Source organism: Paroedura picta, chromosome 1, assembly GCF_049243985.1.
Source record: "Paroedura picta isolate Pp20150507F chromosome 1, Ppicta_v3.0, whole genome shotgun sequence".
Classification (NCBI taxonomy): Eukaryota; Metazoa; Chordata; class Lepidosauria; order Squamata; family Gekkonidae; genus Paroedura; species Paroedura picta.
In genome coordinates, this window is record NC_135369.1 from 109,446,770 (window position 1) to 109,467,084 (window position 20,315).

Below are 20,315 nucleotides of genomic sequence, written 5' to 3' on the forward strand. Positions count from 1 at the left end.
AATCTGCTCCATTATCTTTCCTGAAATTTATTAATTTTCCAATTTATTACCCACCACTCCCAGTTGCTCGCTGGCTCATGGCAGGTTACAATACTTAAAACCCCCACAATAAAATGCATTAATAAATCCAAATCCCTTTTTAAAAAAGCAGTCAGATTCACTGGCCTATACTTTCCTGGATCATCTCTCCTTACTTTTTTGAAGATTGTGATAACATTCACTCTCCTCCAATCTTCTGCTACCTCTGTCCTCCAACTGATCCTAAAGATTATGCTAGCTCTCCAGAAAGTTCTTTGAGCACTGTTGGGTGCACATTATCTGGCCCAGGAGATTTGAATTAATCCAGTGCAGTTAGGTGCCTCTCAGCAACCTCTCTGCTCATGTCAACCTTCCACCCAGAAACTATTCTTTACCCACTCTCATTCCTGGATGTGTCCATATTCTTTTGGGAAAATACAGTTTGCCTGCGTTGGGACTCAGTCAAGAGCATGGCCATCCAGCGTACCAGCAGATGACCTGCTGGGACTGTTCGAGGTGGCAGCCGACTCGGCATTGCAGTACACATCGCTGAACCTGTGTGAAGCAGGCAGCTACTGCCCTGTATCACATCTAGGGTTTCTAGGGAAGGTGGTTGAGCAAGCAGCTGTGGGGGTTTTCATAGTGACAGAGCAGTTAAGAAACCCCCATGAAGCACTGAGCCTGTTTATATGATGAAACCTCTGAGGAAGAAAGCAACTTTGAAAACGGGCTATTGAAAATGTTTTTGTTTATCTGCAACCTGTTTTGGTTTATGTTTGCATATTACAGATATGAAGATAATATCTATTGAATATTAATTAAGTTATTCATTTATTTCAATTTCATTTATTTATTTCAATAAATTGGAAGACGGTGCTGGTCACCCTGACAGATGATCTCTAAAGACAGCTGGATCAAGGCAGGTTGGCATTGCTTGTATTACTAGATCTTAAAGCAGCATTTTCTTGCTTGCTGCCTCATTGATGTGGGGATATGGGGCACAGCCCATTCACTAGTAAATTATCTCCTTTCTCCAGGGTCAAGGGCAAAGAGTTGTAGTCAGGGAGAATCAATTGTACCCTGCCAACTTTAATGTGGAGTTCCACAAAGGGGCAGTTCTCTCCCCAACATTTAATATCTGTATGCGTCTGCTAACCAGACTGACTCGGAGCTATGGGCTTGGGTGTCACCATCCAGCTTTATCTCCTGTTGGATGGCTGGCCAGATGCCCCTCTGGATTCATCAGCTAAGTGAATTGAGGAGGTGGTGGAGTGGCTCAAGGGTAGTCACTTGAAGATGAAGGTCCTGTGGCTGAGGAGGAAAGGGTCAAATCAGGAAGTGTGCTTGCCCTGTCTGGACAGGGTGCAACTGTGAACTGCACAGATAGCCAGGAACTTGGGCTTGAGTTTTGATGCCTCCCTAACAATGGAGGCTCAAGTCACAAAAGTAGCAAGGCAGGCTTTTTTCCACCTTTGCCAGGCCTAGCTATTAGTGCCCTATCTGGCCCTTGAACAACTAGACACAGTGATCCATGCAACAGTCACCACAAAATTGAACTATGATTATGATTATTATTAACTGCCACTCCCAAGAGGCTCGTGGCGGTTTACAAAAAGTCCGACTAAAATCCCATTAAAACCCATCAAAATGGACAATCACAACATCATAACACAACAGCAAACATGGTGAAATCCTCATCCCCCCCTTCGACGAAAGGGAGGAGAAAGGACAGACAAAATCAGAGGTGGCATTTGTTGTTTAACATCAGGGGGGCCCCAATTGCTCTTCCTACACAATCGAGGCCTCACCCATAGACCTGGCAGAAGAGCTCAGTTTTACAGGCACAGCAGAAGACTGAAAGATCCTGCAGGGCCCGCAGCTCAACCGGGAGCTTATTCCACCAGGTCGGGGCCAGGACCAAGAAGGCCCTGGCCCTGGTTGAGGCCAGGCGCGCCTCTCTGGGGCCGGGAACAACCAGTAGATTCTCACCCACAGAGCGTAAAGCCCTGCGGGGGGCATAGGGTGATAGGCAGTTCCTCAGGTATGTGGGTCCCAACCCGCATAAGGCCTTAATGGTTAAAACCAAAACCTTGAACCGGATCCGGACAACAACTGGCAACTACTGTAACTCGCTATCTGTGGGCCTACCCTTGATCCTAATCTGGAAACTATAACTGGTGCAAAATTTTGCTGTGCAGGTCCCCACTAGAACACAATGAAGGGCTAATATAAGACTGGTACTGTGACAGCTACAATGGTTACCAATGGAATTCTGGGTTCATTTCAAGGTTTTGGTTCTTACCTGTAAGGTCATCCGCAGTCTGGGCCCAGCAACTCTGAGGGACAGACTACCAGAATATATCCCCTGGAGTGCTCTACATTCTTTGACTGCAAATTGGCTGACAGTCCCTGACAGTCCCTGGCCCCAAAGAAGTCCAACTGACCTCAACCAGGGCCTTCTTTGCCCTGGCCCCCACCTGAGAACATCAGGACCCTAACAGAACTAGCACAGTTCCATAGGTCCTGTAAGATGGAGCTCTTCTTACCAGACTTATGGTTAAGGCCTTTATGGACAACTGAGGTATGTCACCATCAGTTGGCTATTAATAGTTTTAAAATCATTGAAATGTTTTAATGGTTTTAGCATTGTTCTATTGATGAACATGGTACATTGTTCTACTGAATGCTGCAAATCTCCCTGAGATGGCAAGTCCAATAGGGGTGATCTGTAAATTCAATTATTTAAAAAATAAAAACATAAAAATAGGTACTGAGCCTTTTTGCTTTCTCTCTGTCCTCTGTCAGAGTCTCTTCAACTGCAGTCCTATTGCCTCGTTTACCTTACATTTGCTCCTCACATACCTGAAAAAGATTTTGTTGTTATAGTGGGCTTCCTGGCCAGTCTCAGCTCACTCCCAGCCTTGGCCTCTCTGATGGTTGACCTACAGTGTCTAGTAAGCTGCAGGTACTCTTCTTTATAGGTCTCTCCTTCCCTCCATTTCTTGAACATTTCCTTTTTCTTCCTTAGCTCCTCCTGAAGTTCTTTTTTTTTAATTATAATTTTGTTTATTATTATATAAAGCATTTACAGAAAAATTGAGAAGAAAAAGCAACCAGCTGATATGGTTTGCCATCTCTTTTAACATACATATTCAGTTCCCATCACATATTATTCCTAATCTAGAAGTTTTTACCATTTTTCTTAGCCAAGTGATTGTTAATACATATGAGAGTATGATCTGTTATAAGAATACATTCTGTTATTATCTTAAATGATATTAGGTCAGTCTCCTTCATAAATTGGCCCTGACCCAAGAGTTACTACTGCCGTCTTGTTAATGCCTATGAAGTATGGTTTGTCATCCTCTTTTAGCATACATATCGACATACATATTCAATTCCCATCGCATATTAATCCTGATCTAGGAGTTATTACCATCTTTCTTAGCAAAGTAGTTGTTGATACATATGAGAGTATAATCTATTATAAGGATATATTCTATTATTGTCTTAGATGATATAAAGTCAGTTCCCTTCATATATTGGTCCTGTCCTAAAAGTTACTGCTGCTGTCTTTCCCACAGGAAGTCAGGAGAATACTCCATTGTTCAACTCATCCTTCAGGTGGTCGCAGAAAATGAAATTGTGTTTTTTTCCATAGTAGAGTGTTTCTGATTGTCCTTCTGTCAGGGCCAGAGAAATCTCTTACTTGATTCTTGCTGCCAGTCGCCTTTGAGTTGGCTCTGAATACTTTATCAATCTGGATCTCTTCCTCTGGTCGCACAGGAATATCTCCTGATAGCTTCCTGGTTGCTGTCACTTTTGAATAGACTCTTTTTATTTTGCTGATCCAAATTATTTCCTGCTCTGAATAGACTTCCAGGTTTTCGGTGCTTTCTTTCCTTGAATCTGTTTTCCCAGGTTCTTCAAAGGTACTTTGGGTTTTTACATCTCTGGCTCTCTCCCTCTCCTGTTGATTAACTTCCAAACATTGAGTTTTCGTTTGATTTATTATTGGCAAAGCTGTATCAGCTGTTCTCTCTCCGTCCAAAAGCTCCCCCTTAATCCCACGGATTTCCTTTTCCAGCTTATTGACTGCTTTCAGTATCTTTGAGTTCCCTTCGCATAACAAATGGAAAAGCTGTGCCTTAGTTAATTTCTCGATAGTTCCAGGCAGTCACAAATTAGAAACAGAAAGTCTCGTACGGTCTCGCGGGAGCACGGGCGATCCCAAATTATCAGTTTGTCGATCTCCGTATCAAGTCAGTTACCCCCACTGAACTTTTTTCAACAAAACTTCAAAGTTCTTTCTTTGTTTGGTTAGTGGGTATAATTAGCTGGGAGTCTCTCACTCGGCGAAAGAGGGAATTCACTTGTAAATTGGTTGAGGAAGGGGGGGGGAGAGCTTGTGGAAAAAGAAAGGGAAGAGCCAGAAAGCTTTCAATTCTTACTGTTGCAGACTCCAGCTTTCTGTCAGCGCTTCTGTCAATCTGGTAAAAGATGGTCTGGGAAGAATGTAGGGTCAGCTGGTCGTTTCAAGCTTGTAAAGTTGTTTGCGACAAGGACGCCATCGTGACCTTGAGCACACGCCGCTATTAATCCGGGGAATTCGGTCCCCCTACCTCCCCACGGATCTGTAGGACCCTCAGGATGCCGTTCCCGGTTCCTGGGGCGACCGACGAGCAGATTTGCGTATCTGCTCAGGTCAGCCAGGTGCAGAAGCTCCTGACCCTCGGCATGGCTGAAGAGCTGAACAGAAGTCCAGCTTTTTATGGCGCCATCTTCAGTCGACTCCCAGCTCCTCCTGAAGTTCTGTGTTCATCCAAATAGGCTCCTTGGATCTCCTACTACATTTCTGCCTTGCTGGGATATTCATCGCCACCACAACACAAGGATTTGTATTGAGTTACTTCAGTTGAGCTGTGGGAATCATTTTCTGGCTAGCCCCACCTCTTGCAGCAGCCGTTTTGTGGTAGTCATTTTGTTTCTGCACCCACCATGCAGTATTAGAATTCCAAATGTGCCTTCAGGCTCAAAAAGATTGGGAATCCTTACTCTAATATTTTAAATAAATTGACTACCATTTTCTGTATATGTGTGTTTTGTCTGATGCTATGTAGACATTTAATCGGATCTTCATTTTTTTGTATTTTCAGTGGAATGCTCTTATGTTTTGTTTCTTGTTCTTAGAAAGCCAAAGGTGTGGACCAATACAAACTCCATTTCCATGCTAGCAGTACGTGCCCTTAAGATTGCTGTCTGAGATACATAACTTTTATACTTTTTTAAAACATCCATCGTGATGAAGAATTCTGGTGAACTTGAGCAATCAACCACTTTTATGTAATTTTGTTTGGTCCTAATATGAGAATATCTTTTGGATTAATGATTCTGCAGAGCTTAACGAATGACATGCTTGACTTAGACTTTGTTTAGTTATTAGCCAAATATACATTCCTACAGATAATGTTAATTTAATATATTTGTATGCCACATCAGCTAAAATTGTGCCCAGAGCTTGCTTACTTGCTGATTGTTTTGTATACTGCCACTCTGAGCAAACTGGCTTGCAGTGGTTCACAATAAAAACATCTAATAAAATAGCAATATAGTCCTAGAAGCATTGTAAAATACAGACTCGGCAAGGTAAAAGGCAAGCATAAGACTTCTCCCCTAAGCAACCTGTGGCAAAAATACAACTGATTCACACAACATTTCTAAAGGATGGCAGAGAATGGGAAAAAGCAAAAAAAATGTAACCTGGTTTTAGCTCCCCCCCCCAAAAAAAAAACCAAGACTAGTTTAAGTAGAGCAGCCTATCCACCGGATTTAATGCACTGACAATAACAGTTCTTCAATGGGTCTGTAATCTGTACTGATAACTTCCCAATCTTAGAGTACAGTAATTTTATCATTTATCAAGCTCTTGTTCAAAATAATTACTTCAATGGTATTTTCCCCTTTTAAAAAAGAAAAATACTATAAAGTTATAAACACAATAAATTACCTGTAAATGTCTTACCAAAAGATCATAACTAATATTTCACATTTTTTGTTTCCCCTCATCTTACGTGTATTCTCACAGTCTCTCAGTCAAATGTACAGCAAGTTTCCCATATAATCAATCTTTCACAATATATTTTCCTTCTAGGTTAGTAAATTCCCTTTACGCATATATGTACATATATCCTGAATGTTTCTTTCTAAAAGAGAAAGCCAAGACAGACAAAGAATTTGCTGATACACACATGTCACTCCAAGAATTCTCCCGATGAAGTTCCCACACCCAACTTAATTATTTCCCTACTGTAAAAACATATTCCATCTGCATTTATTCTAATACTTTCAAGTCCAAAACCAACACACAATAAAGCAAGCTAAATAAATGAAAGATTTTGGCCCCAACTCATAGGCCAGAAGCTATTCTGAAAGTGAACGCACCTCCAACATCCCTTTTTGCTGACATTTCATTTTCTGTACAATGTTTTCACAAGAGTTGTTTTAAGAAGAATCACCTTGCCCAGACTTTGTGCTTTCCAATAGCAGTGCTCTATGATACCTATAGCCAAAGGCCAATTAGTAATTTTAAAAAGCCCATAGTCAAAATGCATTCATATACCATCTGGGTCTAAAACATATACACAAGATTTCCATTTTTCAGATAAATATAAAAACTAAAGAAAAATAAAAAGCTTCATAGATTCCCTTTGATGGACATTATCTTATCTTTTTATTAGTGAAAAAGCAATACTTTAGCTGTTTTTAAAGTCATCTAAGTATTCTGTATTGTTAAGTTAATGTCAGAAAAATGTAATGATAATAGGGGCTTGGACAACTTGCATAATCTATACATAATTATCATTACTTACCAGAGTGTGTACACATGAGGTATATCCAAGTTATGGTTCAAACTGTTTTATTTCAAATTCAGGGGTGAGAATTTTTAATCAAAATACTTAAATTCTCTCATGAGTTAGCTGTGCAAAATTATGGAACCAGTTTTGTTGAAATATTTTAAAACTCAAGTCTGTACAAAAGATACTTCAGGACAGCATATGTAAAAAGGCTACATAACTACGTTTGAGTGCTGCTGTACACGATTAAGCATGCAAAAATGCTTGTTTTGGCAGGATTTAGGGGAACTGCCTTTTTGCATATACATTTGGTAGCCAACTTGAGTTTGTTTCTGTGAAATGGCCCTAAGAAAGAGCAAAATTAGTTTTCTTTAAAATACTTTCAATCCTGGGTGTGACTGATAGAGAGCTGGATTCAAATTCTCACTAAACCTTGACCCAAATATACCTGAGACTAATTTACCACAAGAGTTTAAAGCAGTGATCCCCAACCTTTTTATCACCGGAGACTAGTCAATGCTTGACAATTTTACGGAGGCCTGGGGGGGGAGTACCCTTTTGCCAAGGGATGTTGCCTCCTGAGCCCCTGCTCCGCTTGCATTCCTGCCAGCATCCCTGACTTCCCACCACCCGGTGGGGGGCGCTGCCAGCAGCAGCTGCGCACTGCCATGCTGAGAGGGAGCCTACAGTCACATTAGCCTCTTAATGGTATTGAACATATCTTTACCTGGGAACTACTCATATTTAATGAAAGCAGGAAGAAAACATGTAATCCAATAAAGAATGGCAAACAAATATTTTGCTATTAATAACAGCAAATTTCTGAGTGATCTCAACAAAACAAGGATCTTATTGATAACTTGCATAGTTATCTATATCATATGCATTTGGAATATTTCATTATCAACTAAAAGAGCAACAAAATACAGTTTTTTGTGCAATTGTTATAATGTCTTTGGGCCTTACAGACAACATTAAAATCACAAGGGGAGTCAAAACTTGTAAAATCAAATTATGAAGGATAAGTACTGATAGAATATCAATATTTATTCTTATTACAGGGCATTTTGTTAATGATGACACCCATATATGATGAGATTTACATCAAACTAGAAATACCTAAACCTATTTAGAAAGAGAAGTAATATATGAAGCAGCTAAGAAATGCCTATATTGCCTCATATTTCAAATTTAACACCAAATATGTAATCTCAGAACATACTGGATGGCATATTAACAGATTATAAAAGGCAGACAAAATGCAAAAAAGTATTATATGAATGAAATAAACACTAGATTGAAATATGCCATATTTTCCTATATTTGTTTTCTCTAGATAACTGACAGAAATGGTGTCACTAAAAATTAATGATAATCCATCCACAAAAATAAAAAAGCTATCAAAAGCATTCTAAACATACTATGATTTGTTCACATGCTTTTTCTGTTGATTTTGCCTATTAATTTCTGTCTCTTGTCAGATTAGAAATTGCCAAATTTTAGCTCCTCTAGAATGAAATGCATTTCAAATAAATAATATTCAGTTGTAAAAGTAAATAATCTATCATGCTATTTCATTCATATTTGGCTTTAACTATGATTTTGACAAATAGTTTCATGATACTAAAAGTCTCCTCATTGAAACACTTATGTTCTACCTGGAATTCTGTGGTTCTGAAACATCCGTATCTGTGCACGTTTTCTTCACCTGCAACACGAAAGTGATTGCCAGTTACTTTTACATAAAGAAAAAACAAACAGAAATTTCCTCACCCACAGTTCATGCACTTACATCACACAAAGTAGATATATCCCTGCTCACCATGGTCTCCATAAAATACTTCTCACATTTTACAGTGAGGATATGCAATGCTAAACAGTGTGCTTCATTATTATCCCACGAACAGCTGCCAACTTAACTTCCCTTGACTCCATTAGTATGTAAAATGTTCAGCTAAAATAGTTTGGGAGTCGTCTGACTTGGAACAAAGAAACCAAAGAACCTGGTTCCCTACTTAGAAATGAGAAAGCCAAACTGTTCTCAGTTCTGTAAAGAAATGTGTTCCCAACTGATACTGCTTCTGTTTCCTGCTAAAGCTCACAATAATAAACACCAGATTTTGTGGCAAAAGAGTAGTGTTAGCGAAATAATTCATACATTAATTTTCATCTTCTAGTATATGCTTTATATTGCCAATATACATTACTTAAGTTCAAACATTTTCCATATATTGTCCGTATGAATCTATACTATGTTTTGTCTTTATCTGCTTATCTTTCACTTAATGAATTCACCCAAATGAAAAGCTTCCATTTTCCATAACACTTGTTTTGAGAATACAAGCACTATTGCAGCATATATGTTCTCAGGAAACATTTTGCCAACACTGGACCAACTGAACTCCCAAACTGATTTGGCTTTTATATAAAAATTTATCAAATGCAAAAAGTTGTAAACTTCCTTGGGATGTTCAAGGAGATTATGAGGGATCTGTGACACCTTACAAAGACTGAAGGCAAGACTTTCTTTTTCCATCTGGATAATGAGAAAATAAAGTCATTCCAGTTTCTTCAAAATGAGGCCATGGACCTTCTCAAGGGAATGAGAAATAAGAGGCAGGAGCTCATTCAGGTGACTCCACCTACAATTGTTACTGGCCAGACCCCTCCTCACTTCAAGGGGAAGTTTGCTCACAAACACCCATCTCCCAGACTGCCTTCACATTGGTCTACAATGACACCGCCTGGCTGAACTGTACAAAATGGATATCAGTTATGTCCAAACTGTTTGCTCCCAAACAGAAATGAAACTCTACATGCCAGTTCATTGCGATGGTAGCAGAAGGTGCCTGGATCACTGTAAGCTTGCAGGAAGCTGTTAACTGCTGACTCTTTCTCCCTGCTCAAAAGAGCAATGCATATCTGCACAATAGGGCTCCTAATGGTGTTACTAATGTCATTAATGCTAAAAGCTTCTTTCTTCCCTTTCACCTGGCAAAATTCAATTAGGGAAATCACTAACAGCCTACCACACCTAGTCAACATCCTGGCCCACAATCTAGGGGTCATCAAGAAACCACTTATGCTTTTAATCTTACTCAGGTAATGCAACCATAGCTTTATCTCTTTTCCTGTGAAATTCATTAAGGATCCACCCAGGGCAATCACAGGAATTGTTCCCACTTTCAGAAACCTCTCAAGTTCTACCCAAGCTTTTGTCTCAAACCAATCACCTGCCTTTATCATATACACATAATCACAAGTACATTGTTTTAGGGGCTACATCCCCCCAACCTTACCATCAAGATACAAATCTTGCTATTTAACCCACATACCAGAACCCATCTGGTGTGTGTGTTCTTGGATCCAATATGCACATTTCTATGTACTTATAAGCTCCAACTTTTTCCAAAGGTTCTGGTCATTTCTCCCACACACTTCTTCATGTCAAGACAGTTGCTATACATTATACTTTCCCCCTTATATTCCCCTATCTCATCCTCTCAGCTCTACTTTTCTAATCTTGCATGTGTGATATTCTGATTCTTTGTGCAAGTCTGTTACTTGATTTAAATTTATTTCAATATAATCTCTTTCATTTATTTCTCTGGTTCACTAAATTTTAAAGGGAACAATCCTGGTATACACTAGAAGAGATCTGTTGTTACCCATCTCACTAGCTAAATTCACCATTCCTATTTAATTTGGATAACATAGTTATTCATCCTCCATACCACCTCAGAGCATTAGCCAAAAAAAATCTCTTGGTTGCTGGGAACCAGCCAATCAGTTACAAAACCCTATGCATTCTAACTGGTTTGAGTAGTACCAAGAAGGTAGTGCTGTCACTTCTGCTTTTCATTCTACTTTCCAATGCAATTGATTTTAGCATGAAGACAGAGGCCAGTACTTCCACGAACAATAATATACAATGGCAGTTTTCAATTGGCTTTATGTGGTGCTCATCTACTATATAAGCATCTCCTGGAAATATTTCTAGTGTCCTTCCCACCACATTAAGCTGCCCTCTGTCTAGAAGTCTGATAAAGAAGTTTCTTGACGTCTCTACTCTCTGTAGCCCTATATAGTGAATATCACTTTGAGACCAGACAATACAAACATTGTTTTAGGGGAGCTTTCTGCGTTCTGTGGGGCCTACAAAACAGAGCTCTTCCACCAGGTCTATGGTTGAGGCCAGGCAGCAAGGAAGATCAGGGCCCCCCAGAGGAGTGGCGGTAGTGAAGTCAATCAGCACTCTCTTGCACCATCCCCTCTAGGTGATGAAGATTTGGGGTTTTAGGTCAGGAGGAGTTTTTTTGCCCCTTCATCTTGGTTTTATGGGGCTGGTATTTTGTATGTATTGGTTTTATATTGTTTTAATGGATTGTATTTGGGGTTGTTATGGAGTGTTGTAACCTTCTTCGAGCCTCCGGGGAGAGGCAGGTAATTAATAATAGTAATAATAATAATAATAATAATAATAATAATAATAATAATAATAATTCTGAAACTTGTCTTTTAAAGCGTGGTAGTAAAGTGTATTGTTTGAGGATATGAAAGGAGGGAATAATTTATAGTCTGCATGCAACTTACTTTGAAAAGTGATTGTCCAACATGCAACATGTGCCATTGATGAAGAAAAAGGGGAAATATTGGAGATCTACAAAATGTTTAAATAAAAATTATGATCCTAGTTGGTAAAATTTGAGAACTGCTGGCTTATATCACACATGACAAAACCAATGAAATTTTGACACTAGAGAAGGCCAGATAGAGGAGATGAAAGTAAAGAATGTATGAACATTTATCTTCTTGGTTCAGACATAAAAAAGAAATCATGGTGTACTGTTATGTGGTTCAGCTGATTCAAATAAGCAATGGGAGTTGCTCATACAATTCCTTTTCCTCTATCCCCATTCCCCTTACACACAACAAAAGCAATTATTTTGGGGTTCCTTCTGCATCCAAACTGGAAAATGATTTTCATGTGCCCTGAAACGAGGCTTTAAAACTGAGAATAAGCCACTGTTGGGCCTCAAGCACAAACTAGCCAGTTCAAGTTCAATAGAAAACTATTGTTTACCACAAAGACAGAAATAACTATTCTCTTTTATTAGCAAGTCATGGTGGACCACTCTGAACAAAGCTTACATAATTATTACAGTTGTGCATACTCATCCCACTCTTACTTCCTTACTGTCAATTCTTACAGTAGACCACTCTGTCCAATGAAATACAAAACACAAAATTCTGTGTAATAAAAGGCCACGATCATATTAGTAAGATGTAAGGGGTTCCACTGACCAAAGAGGAACAGAGAGGGTAAATTTATCAAATTATGTTTCCTTATTATTGAAGGCTATCATGATATATGCTTTTTGGCTGGGGGTCCCTATCCCTGACAATGCTTGTTTGGGGGACAAAGGGAAGAGAAAAACAGGGAAAATCTGTTTCTGTAAGCTGCTTGCTTACAGTTAGTAGGATTCAACCCTTTGTTTGAAGACAGAGAATGCAGTGAATCACTGTTTCTGTAGTCATCTACAATTGCACTGGTTAAAGAGAAATCTTATTTTGGATTACCAGGAAGTCATGTCCACTGAATTATTTTAATGTTGCTGATGTCACATAGCTTTCTCTTACAATACATTTCTACCACTGAGAAACTGCTGAAACATTTTTCAAGGTTCGAGAAACCCTGGAAGGGGCACTATCATGCAGAATATGGTTGGGAAGATAGCTGTGTATGCGCCCAACTAGAGCCCCTCCCTTCCCATCTCCTCCAGGCCCATCATTTGCCATTTGGGGAGGAGGGGGGTTGCTTGACATGACCATATATGATCATATCACATGATAACTATTTAACAAATTAAAACATATATTAAAAATGAATTAACTCCCACTCACTTGGGAAACCCTTCCAGGGCCAACCTTGGTTCAGAAAGCCTGCAATAGGGAATGCATACACTGGTCACTGAGAATAGAAACTCCTGTTCCCTTAACAGATATTATATAACCCAGTGGTCCCCAACCTTTTTATCACTGGGGACCACTCAACGCCTTCTATTGAGGCCCGGCGGGGGGGGGTAGTTTACTCCTCTACTCTCAACCACTGCCCTAACGCTCTCTGATCACTATGGTAATGTTTAAACATCCCTTCAAAATAACATACAGACATGACACAACAATGAACATAAGGAACATTTTATTTTCATGGAAATTTTAACTCATAACAATGACAAGTCAATGGGAACCCTGAGCTTGTTTCTCTCCAACAAGACAGTCCCATCTGGAGTGATGGGAGACAGTGACACCTGAAGTGTGTTGCTTATGTCCAGTCTACTCCGTTGTTTTGTTTTGGTTGCTGTCACTGCAGAAAACCCGGGATTGCTTCTGCTGTTGACGATCTTTTAAAAATGCCAAAGGTACAACAAGGATTATAGTCAACAAGGAACTAACATGCTTTTCAGACACATCCTCACCCAGTTCCAATTGCCTTTGAGTTCAGGGCTTCTCCTCAGGCAGGCGGGGTTGCTGGGCCCGAGAAGGGAGGCAGCCGGCAAGCAAATGAGCGCTCCTTAAGCACTGGGACTCCAGGTGGACGGGGAAGCCGAGGCGACGCTTCTGCTCAGCCAGGCTAGCTTGCTGGGGCCAGGAAGGGAGGCAGCCATCGCCAAGCAAGTGAGCGCAGGCGCGGAGCTCTGCCGGATTGTGGATGAAGTAAAGGGCCGGCGGGGGGGGGGGGGGGGGAGAAGGCATCCTCCATGGCCCACCTGCAGTTAGTCTGCGGACCACATGTGGTCTGCAGCCCACAGGTTGGGGATCGCTAATATAACCAACATTTTCTAATTGATGTGCATAGTTCAAACAGCAAATGTCAGGCATTGGTAATGCCATCCAGTGAAAGAGAGCTGAAGGAAACTTTGTATGATCATTTTGTTGGCACACAAAATTAAGCATTCTCCTCTACTGATACTATTAAATTGCTAATTTCTTTAATGAGTATTGCCAGTGTTTATGATCCATTGCATGATCTGGCTGCTCAGTTTAGGGCATGCCTAGCAGCAGCAGCAAAAGAGCTGTTTTTTTATACCTTGCTTTTCACTATCCGAAGGAGTCTCAAGGTGGCTTATAAACACCTTTCCCTTCCTCTCCCCACAACAGGCACCCTGTAGGTATGGCTGAGAGAGCTCTGAGAGAACTACTCTGCAAGAACAGCTGTAACATAACTGTGACTAGCGTAAGGTCACCCAGCTGGCTCTATGTGGAAGAGGGGGGAATCAAACCTATTTTCCAGATTAGAGTCTTCTGCTTTTCAATCACTACACCATGGTAGCACCCACAACCCTTCTTGGGCACTACCGATTCCAAACTCACACACAATGACTTCAGCAGGAAGCTTTCAAGGCAAGAGGAAGCCGAGGTGGTTTTCCATTGCCTTCCTCTGTACAGTCTTTCTTGGCATTGTCTTTTGCAAGTACTGATCCTATTAGCTTCCAAGATCTGATGAGATGAGAACAGGCTACACCATGCTGCTTTCCCTCCCTTAGACCCTTTAGAGCTTGCGTATATAGGCAAGTAACTGCCTGCAGCATAAATCCCATTTTTGGCCTGTCTTTTGAGATAGAAGATTCAGCAAACCTCTTTGGAGGCCTACAATTAAATGATGTAAGACCTCAATATGCTTTGCATGATCCATCTGTTCTTGAACTATATTCCAAAACATTTCCACTGAGTTCCAGCACTGCTGAGAATAGGAACAGCTGGAAGGCAAGAGTCCTCATTAGGCATGAAAAAAAATCTGCCATAACTGAAAAAGGCATCTGCCAGATATGTTGACACTTAGTTGAGGTCTTCATTTGCTATCCCTTTTTTCTGATTCTTAATTACATTTATTCAGGCTAGTTATGCCCTAAAAGAATAAAATATTGTGACTAAGGCCATTATGGTCAAAACTGGAGCCTCAGAACTTTTTAGAAAGGAGGCTCTGACCTGTAATCTATGGAATACTTTAGGTGGACCTCCTCTTCAGAGTGTAGTACACTGTTGCTTGCTAGACAGTACAAAGAACATGTACTGCTGCTTATCCTGGGAAAGAGAACCTGGAAGCTGTTAACCTCAATTGGCCAGTTCAGTGCATTTTTGGCTTGGTTCACGGTCCAGGGGCTGCCCTGAATCCTGAACTGAACCTCAGTTTTTAGGTTCATGCCCATCCTTAATTTTGAGGATAAATTGGGATAAATGCCAGTCTGAGCTCCTAGGAGGAAGGCTGCTATATTATGTGAGGAATTTTCATTGCCACTTTCAGAGCATGTATGGCTTTTTCCTCTCCATGTGGAAACAGCCATGATTACATTACAAAGTCCATCATTTAAATCCCTCTATTTGATACTGAGTTTTCTTGGAACTGTCCATAGAGTTTTCATGGCAAAGATACTGGAGTGGTTTGCCATTTCCTTCTCCAGTGGAGGCCTGGAGGATCGTTGTCCATGGGGTTGCGATGGGTCAGACACTACTTCGCACCTAACAACAACAGTTGATACTGATTAACCACAGTTTTTTAAAAGGATGCTGGACTAAATGGACCTTTGAACTGGTTCAACAGACCTTTTCTAGCATTAAGTTATTTTAAAAATATCACTCAGTTGGATAGTTGACTAAGATAGAGGAAGCCCTTTGGTTTACACGGGTGTCTGATTCTGCTTAGGGTTGAATGGAACAAAATTTCCACTCTATAAAGGCTATCAGAGATGTGAATGGATTCATTTGACTGTACCCAGTCACCAGCGTAGATTGGGAAAATCACATATGCACACGAAGCCAAGCTGGACTTTTTGTGTATATCCAATTTGATATAAATATTCAGTTGCTAGAGAAATTATACATCATGCTAGATATTCTAGCCTCCCCACAGTGCTTTCTCATAAATGCCAAACCTCCAATGCAGTCAATGAGCATTGAAAACACTGCCCATTTGTTCAAGAGTCCCCAGTCTTTTTGAGGCTCTGGGCACTTTCTGAATTCTGGCTCAGGGTAATAGGCACAGCCACAAAATGGCTGCTACTGGAGGCAGAGCCAATCACAAAGTTAAGTCATGCATATCTATAAGAGTAACTGAATGCTAATCTGCCATTCTATAGCACTGGTAGTTTTCATTTTTAATAAGATAACAGAAAGAACAACCAGTTCAAGTCATGCTTCTTAAAAATACAAAAGGGTATAACTATTATGGGTTATTTTAAGCTAGGTATTTTTTATTACAAAAAAAATCAAAGTTCTGTAAATGTTTTATTTTACAGGACAATTATAAGAATTTACTTTCCAAATTACCACCTGAGTCCAGCAGAGATTTGTGCAAGTAAATATACACATGTGTGTGTATCACTAGCTAGACCAGCAGCCCAGTGCATTAATCTGATGTGCATAAGAATGCAAGTTCATTTGTTGATGCTGCATATCTATACTGCATTCTTTTTCAATAGAATACATATCTGAATGTGTACCTTATCATCCAAATTCAACTTGACAAATACAATTAACTTCACATTAGAGATGGTTCATGACTTATGTGAGTAACCACTGGAACTATGATTTGGATTTCTAAAACATGCTACTTTTTAAATATTCCTCAGATTCTTACATTGCCCCACTCCTTCCTGAAATACAAGAATATTGTAGTCACAAACCTAACTGACAAAAGATCCTTCATTAATCACAGTTTATCCAGCACGATGGGTTCACAATCTAAAACAGAATTCTGCCACATAACCAACCTAACCTCAGCACAAATGCATTTGTGGTAGAAATAAGCAGGTTCTTGTTTAAATTTAAGTAATATGAATAAGGGATACACATTTTGTATTCCTTTCTGTATCTTATTCTAGATGTCACTTATTAAAATCTGTTAAATAATGAAAATATTTTAAAACAAACTACACATGATTTTACATTGTATTTGGAAAACAGCATATCTACATTTAAGAAAAGCAAGACTATACAGAGTCATATCCTTCTAAACCCATTGACTGCTTAGGATAGCTCTGTAGCTCTCTACATTCATATTATGTACTGAATATCAACTCTCAAAATAAACATCTTTGTTTCACTACAATTACAGCCTTTCAAAGATTTCCCAATTGTGTAATAGATGAAGGTTGATGTACAATTATTGACCTACAGTATATTGATTTTTATTCTCCATATTAATTTTGTGTTGCCTGGTACGTAGAGCAAATAGCCGTTGACAAATTTATCTTTGTGAGGAGCACTCTTATTTCTAAGATAACCATTTTTATCATTTAAAAGGTGGCCTTTTTTTTTGTAAATATCTCTATTTATATATAGTTACTAAAATAATTAACAAATGTGAGGCCTCTCCCTAATAGCACAAGTTTAATTTCTTTAGAAGGTTTGGAAGCTTTGTTTTGCTAAAGTAATGTGAACCTTTAACAGCTAAGTGGTTAGGAGAATGTACTATAACTACTGACATATTATCCACCATTCTCTACAATATACACAGTTGGTTATTTAGCCAATTTGCTTATCATTGATAAATTTTCATGCGTGGTCTATGAAAAGTTCAATTCAATACAAGTGTGATTGCATGGGGCACACTGCTGGTAACATGTAGGTATTTCCTATATTAGGTTGAATTATCAAACAATTTTAATATATTAGATTCACTAGTAAATAGTTTTAGCTCAGCACTTAACCGGGTGAACTTTAACACAAAGAAAATACAGGAGATGCAAACAGATGTTATTTAAGTAAAATTATATGCTAGGTCTTAGTTCACCTTCCATTAATGCAGTAAGACAAATAATACCAGTATTATTCAACAATACATTCAGTTAACCTGTTTATAATTCAAAGTTCTTTTTGACACAATTACTTATCAATTACCAACATTAAATCTCACATCTCTTCCTAGACAGTTATGATTTCTGCTATAGAATTTATAGATACCATACAGTGTAGTTATTATTTTAGTGCATGCGTTTCTAAAAATTTAAATTGCCTTAGTTGATGTAAAATATCTAGGATTTAAAATGATAAAAATTGTAACTGAACTATAATGCCTTTCAGAAAATTCTAAGCAACCTAAGAAAAGAATCATGTAATTAGATATTGATGGTTGCTGTTCACTAGACCATACAAACCAAGTTGAGGAGTACACTGGCTGTAATAATTTACCATAGTTTTCTGCAAAACAGACTGCCTAAACAATACAACTGCCTGTAGCTGTAAATCAGTTTTCATGAATGGACAGTACAAGAATTTTATTTTTCCTCTCTGAAATTTTCCTTCCTTGTTGAAGGTAATAAAATACTACTCTTAAAGCAGTGCCTCTCCCAAGTTCTCTTGAATGAAAGAGACATTTAAGAAGCACTATTTGTTAACGCCACTTCACCTCATGGATCTTGAACGCAGTACAGCAGCTTAACTTTTCCTGTTTAAGTCTACTGCTCTGTCCACAATGGCAAAACATCTACGCACAAAAGTCATAGTAGGAGAACTATCAAGTATTGTTTACAATCAGACACATTATTTGCATCACTACATATATACTACAATAAAATGGCATGAGCAATTTCTAATATTATACATACATGTTCCACATTTTTTACTCTGTGATGTGAGATGACATTTCCTGAGAAATGAAAAGTTTGAAATACAAACTAGGAAAAATATATCATGATTTTCATGTGCAAAGCAACAATTAATCTAATTACAGTTATGTATTCAGGTGTTTATGTACATAATTTTTAAAAGAAACTGTCATGTCAAGTTGTCAAATATGTTTTATATAGTACCTCTCTCCTTAATTGCAACTCAGAAGATTATTGTTAACTATTTCATAGTTATTGTCAATATTTTCAATGTTTGCTGTTTCTTATTGTCTGTGAAACTTGTAAAGCTTTTTAGAATACTTTATAAAAATATATATGAAGATAAAGGCATTAATGACTACAAATTATATAAAAATAATAAACTATACAAAAATTCACCCAACTTTTATACAAATTTAAAATGGCAAAGTAAGGCTGCATCAAAAATCATTATGCATTAAACAATATGTTGGCATACTTAGCTAGATATTGGTATCTAAACTGTCAATAATTAAGCCACATAGAAATAAATCACAAGCTTACCTCATTTCTGTTAAAGAAATTAAAAAGAATACTCTATGTCTGTAGAATCTCTTTTCAGTGAAAAAACCCAACTTCTATAAAAATAATTAAATTCCGTATGCATTAAACTGCAGTCCCCAACACTGGATGTGTGTAGCCAATTTCAGTATCAAAAAACTCTGCAGTCAGCACTATTGTTTCAAATTCAGGTAGAACTAAAGACACTTTGTTCTTACTTGAGCAGTCACACCACAATTAGTAGGCTTACTTAGCTAAGGACAGATCAGGATAGTAAACAAGCTTTGCTCAGACCAATGGCTTTCCACACCCTTCTGTTTATAGTAAGATGACTTGCATTCAGAGGTCACCTCATCAACAGCTTCTGTCTTTCAGTGAATATCTTATGTAGTGCATTTATCCCAAAGCTCTTTTAATGAATCCAGCTCCCTAGCCTCTACTTGCCTGCTGTCACTGTGACACATCTGCTTCTTATTGTATGAAGACCTTTTAAATGTCTATGACCATGCAGATATAAAACCTAATGAATATGTTTTATTACAGGTAAAAAAGTAGAAGAATAATGGAAAGACTTTTCCTAACCAAAGCAGCAAAATTTGTCAATAAAAAAAAACAATAAATAGTTTCCTATTTAAGGAAGACTCGCCCTCCCCAAGCTATTTTCACTCCCCAAACAGCATAGAAGACTACATTTGAAAATACTTTAAACAGTACAATATACAGGGTGGGGGGAACAAAATCTCCAGCTCTGTTAGCAAAACAGACAATGCGGGAAAGAAATACAGTATAACTAGAAAATAATCTATGTTTCTCAAGAAAAAAATCAACTTTTCAGAAAACATAGTTATTCCTCATTTATCCTATTAATATTCTTAATCAAATTCTATTTTATTTAATTACTTATTAATTAAGGTATTAGTATACCCACTTTTCTCCCTGACATTCCAAGACAATAATTCAAAAATTAGTTTGGTCAGTGTTTAGTATGCATAGACACATAATAAATTATTATCTAAGTGATAAGCCAGTTAGTATGGTGCAAGTAATATGCTGTAGGACCCACAAACAGTAATATATTATTATAGTGTACATATTTTATGTAGAGGTATGCAAACAAAAGGAGCCTCTTGTGGCGCAGAGTGGTAAGGCAGCCGTCTGAAAGCTTTGCCCATGAGGCTGGGAGTTCAATCCCAGCAGCCGGCTCAAGGTTGACTCAGCCTTCCATCCTTCCGAGGTCGGTAAAATGAGTACCCAGCTTGCTGGGGGGTAAACGGTCATGACTGGGGAAGGCACTGGC

The 20,315-nt window shown here is 38.7% G+C and overlaps 1 protein-coding gene across 16 annotated transcripts in view; it reads right to left on the bottom strand.

Moving 5' to 3' along the window:
- The window catches only part of EYA4 (EYA transcriptional coactivator and phosphatase 4), a 197,665-nt gene that overhangs the window by 93,874 nt on the left and 83,476 nt on the right, over positions 1-20,315 (bottom strand). For 14 of the 16 annotated variants that reach the window (XM_077352425.1, XM_077352495.1, XM_077352515.1 and 11 more), the window contains exon 3: positions 8,531-8,580. The exons of the other annotated variants lie outside the window; for them this stretch is intronic. In XM_077352425.1, the coding sequence (XP_077208540.1) occupies positions 8,531-8,580 (50 nt within the window). The remainder of the gene's footprint in view (positions 1-8,530; positions 8,581-20,315) is intronic. 16 annotated transcript variants of the gene reach the window in all.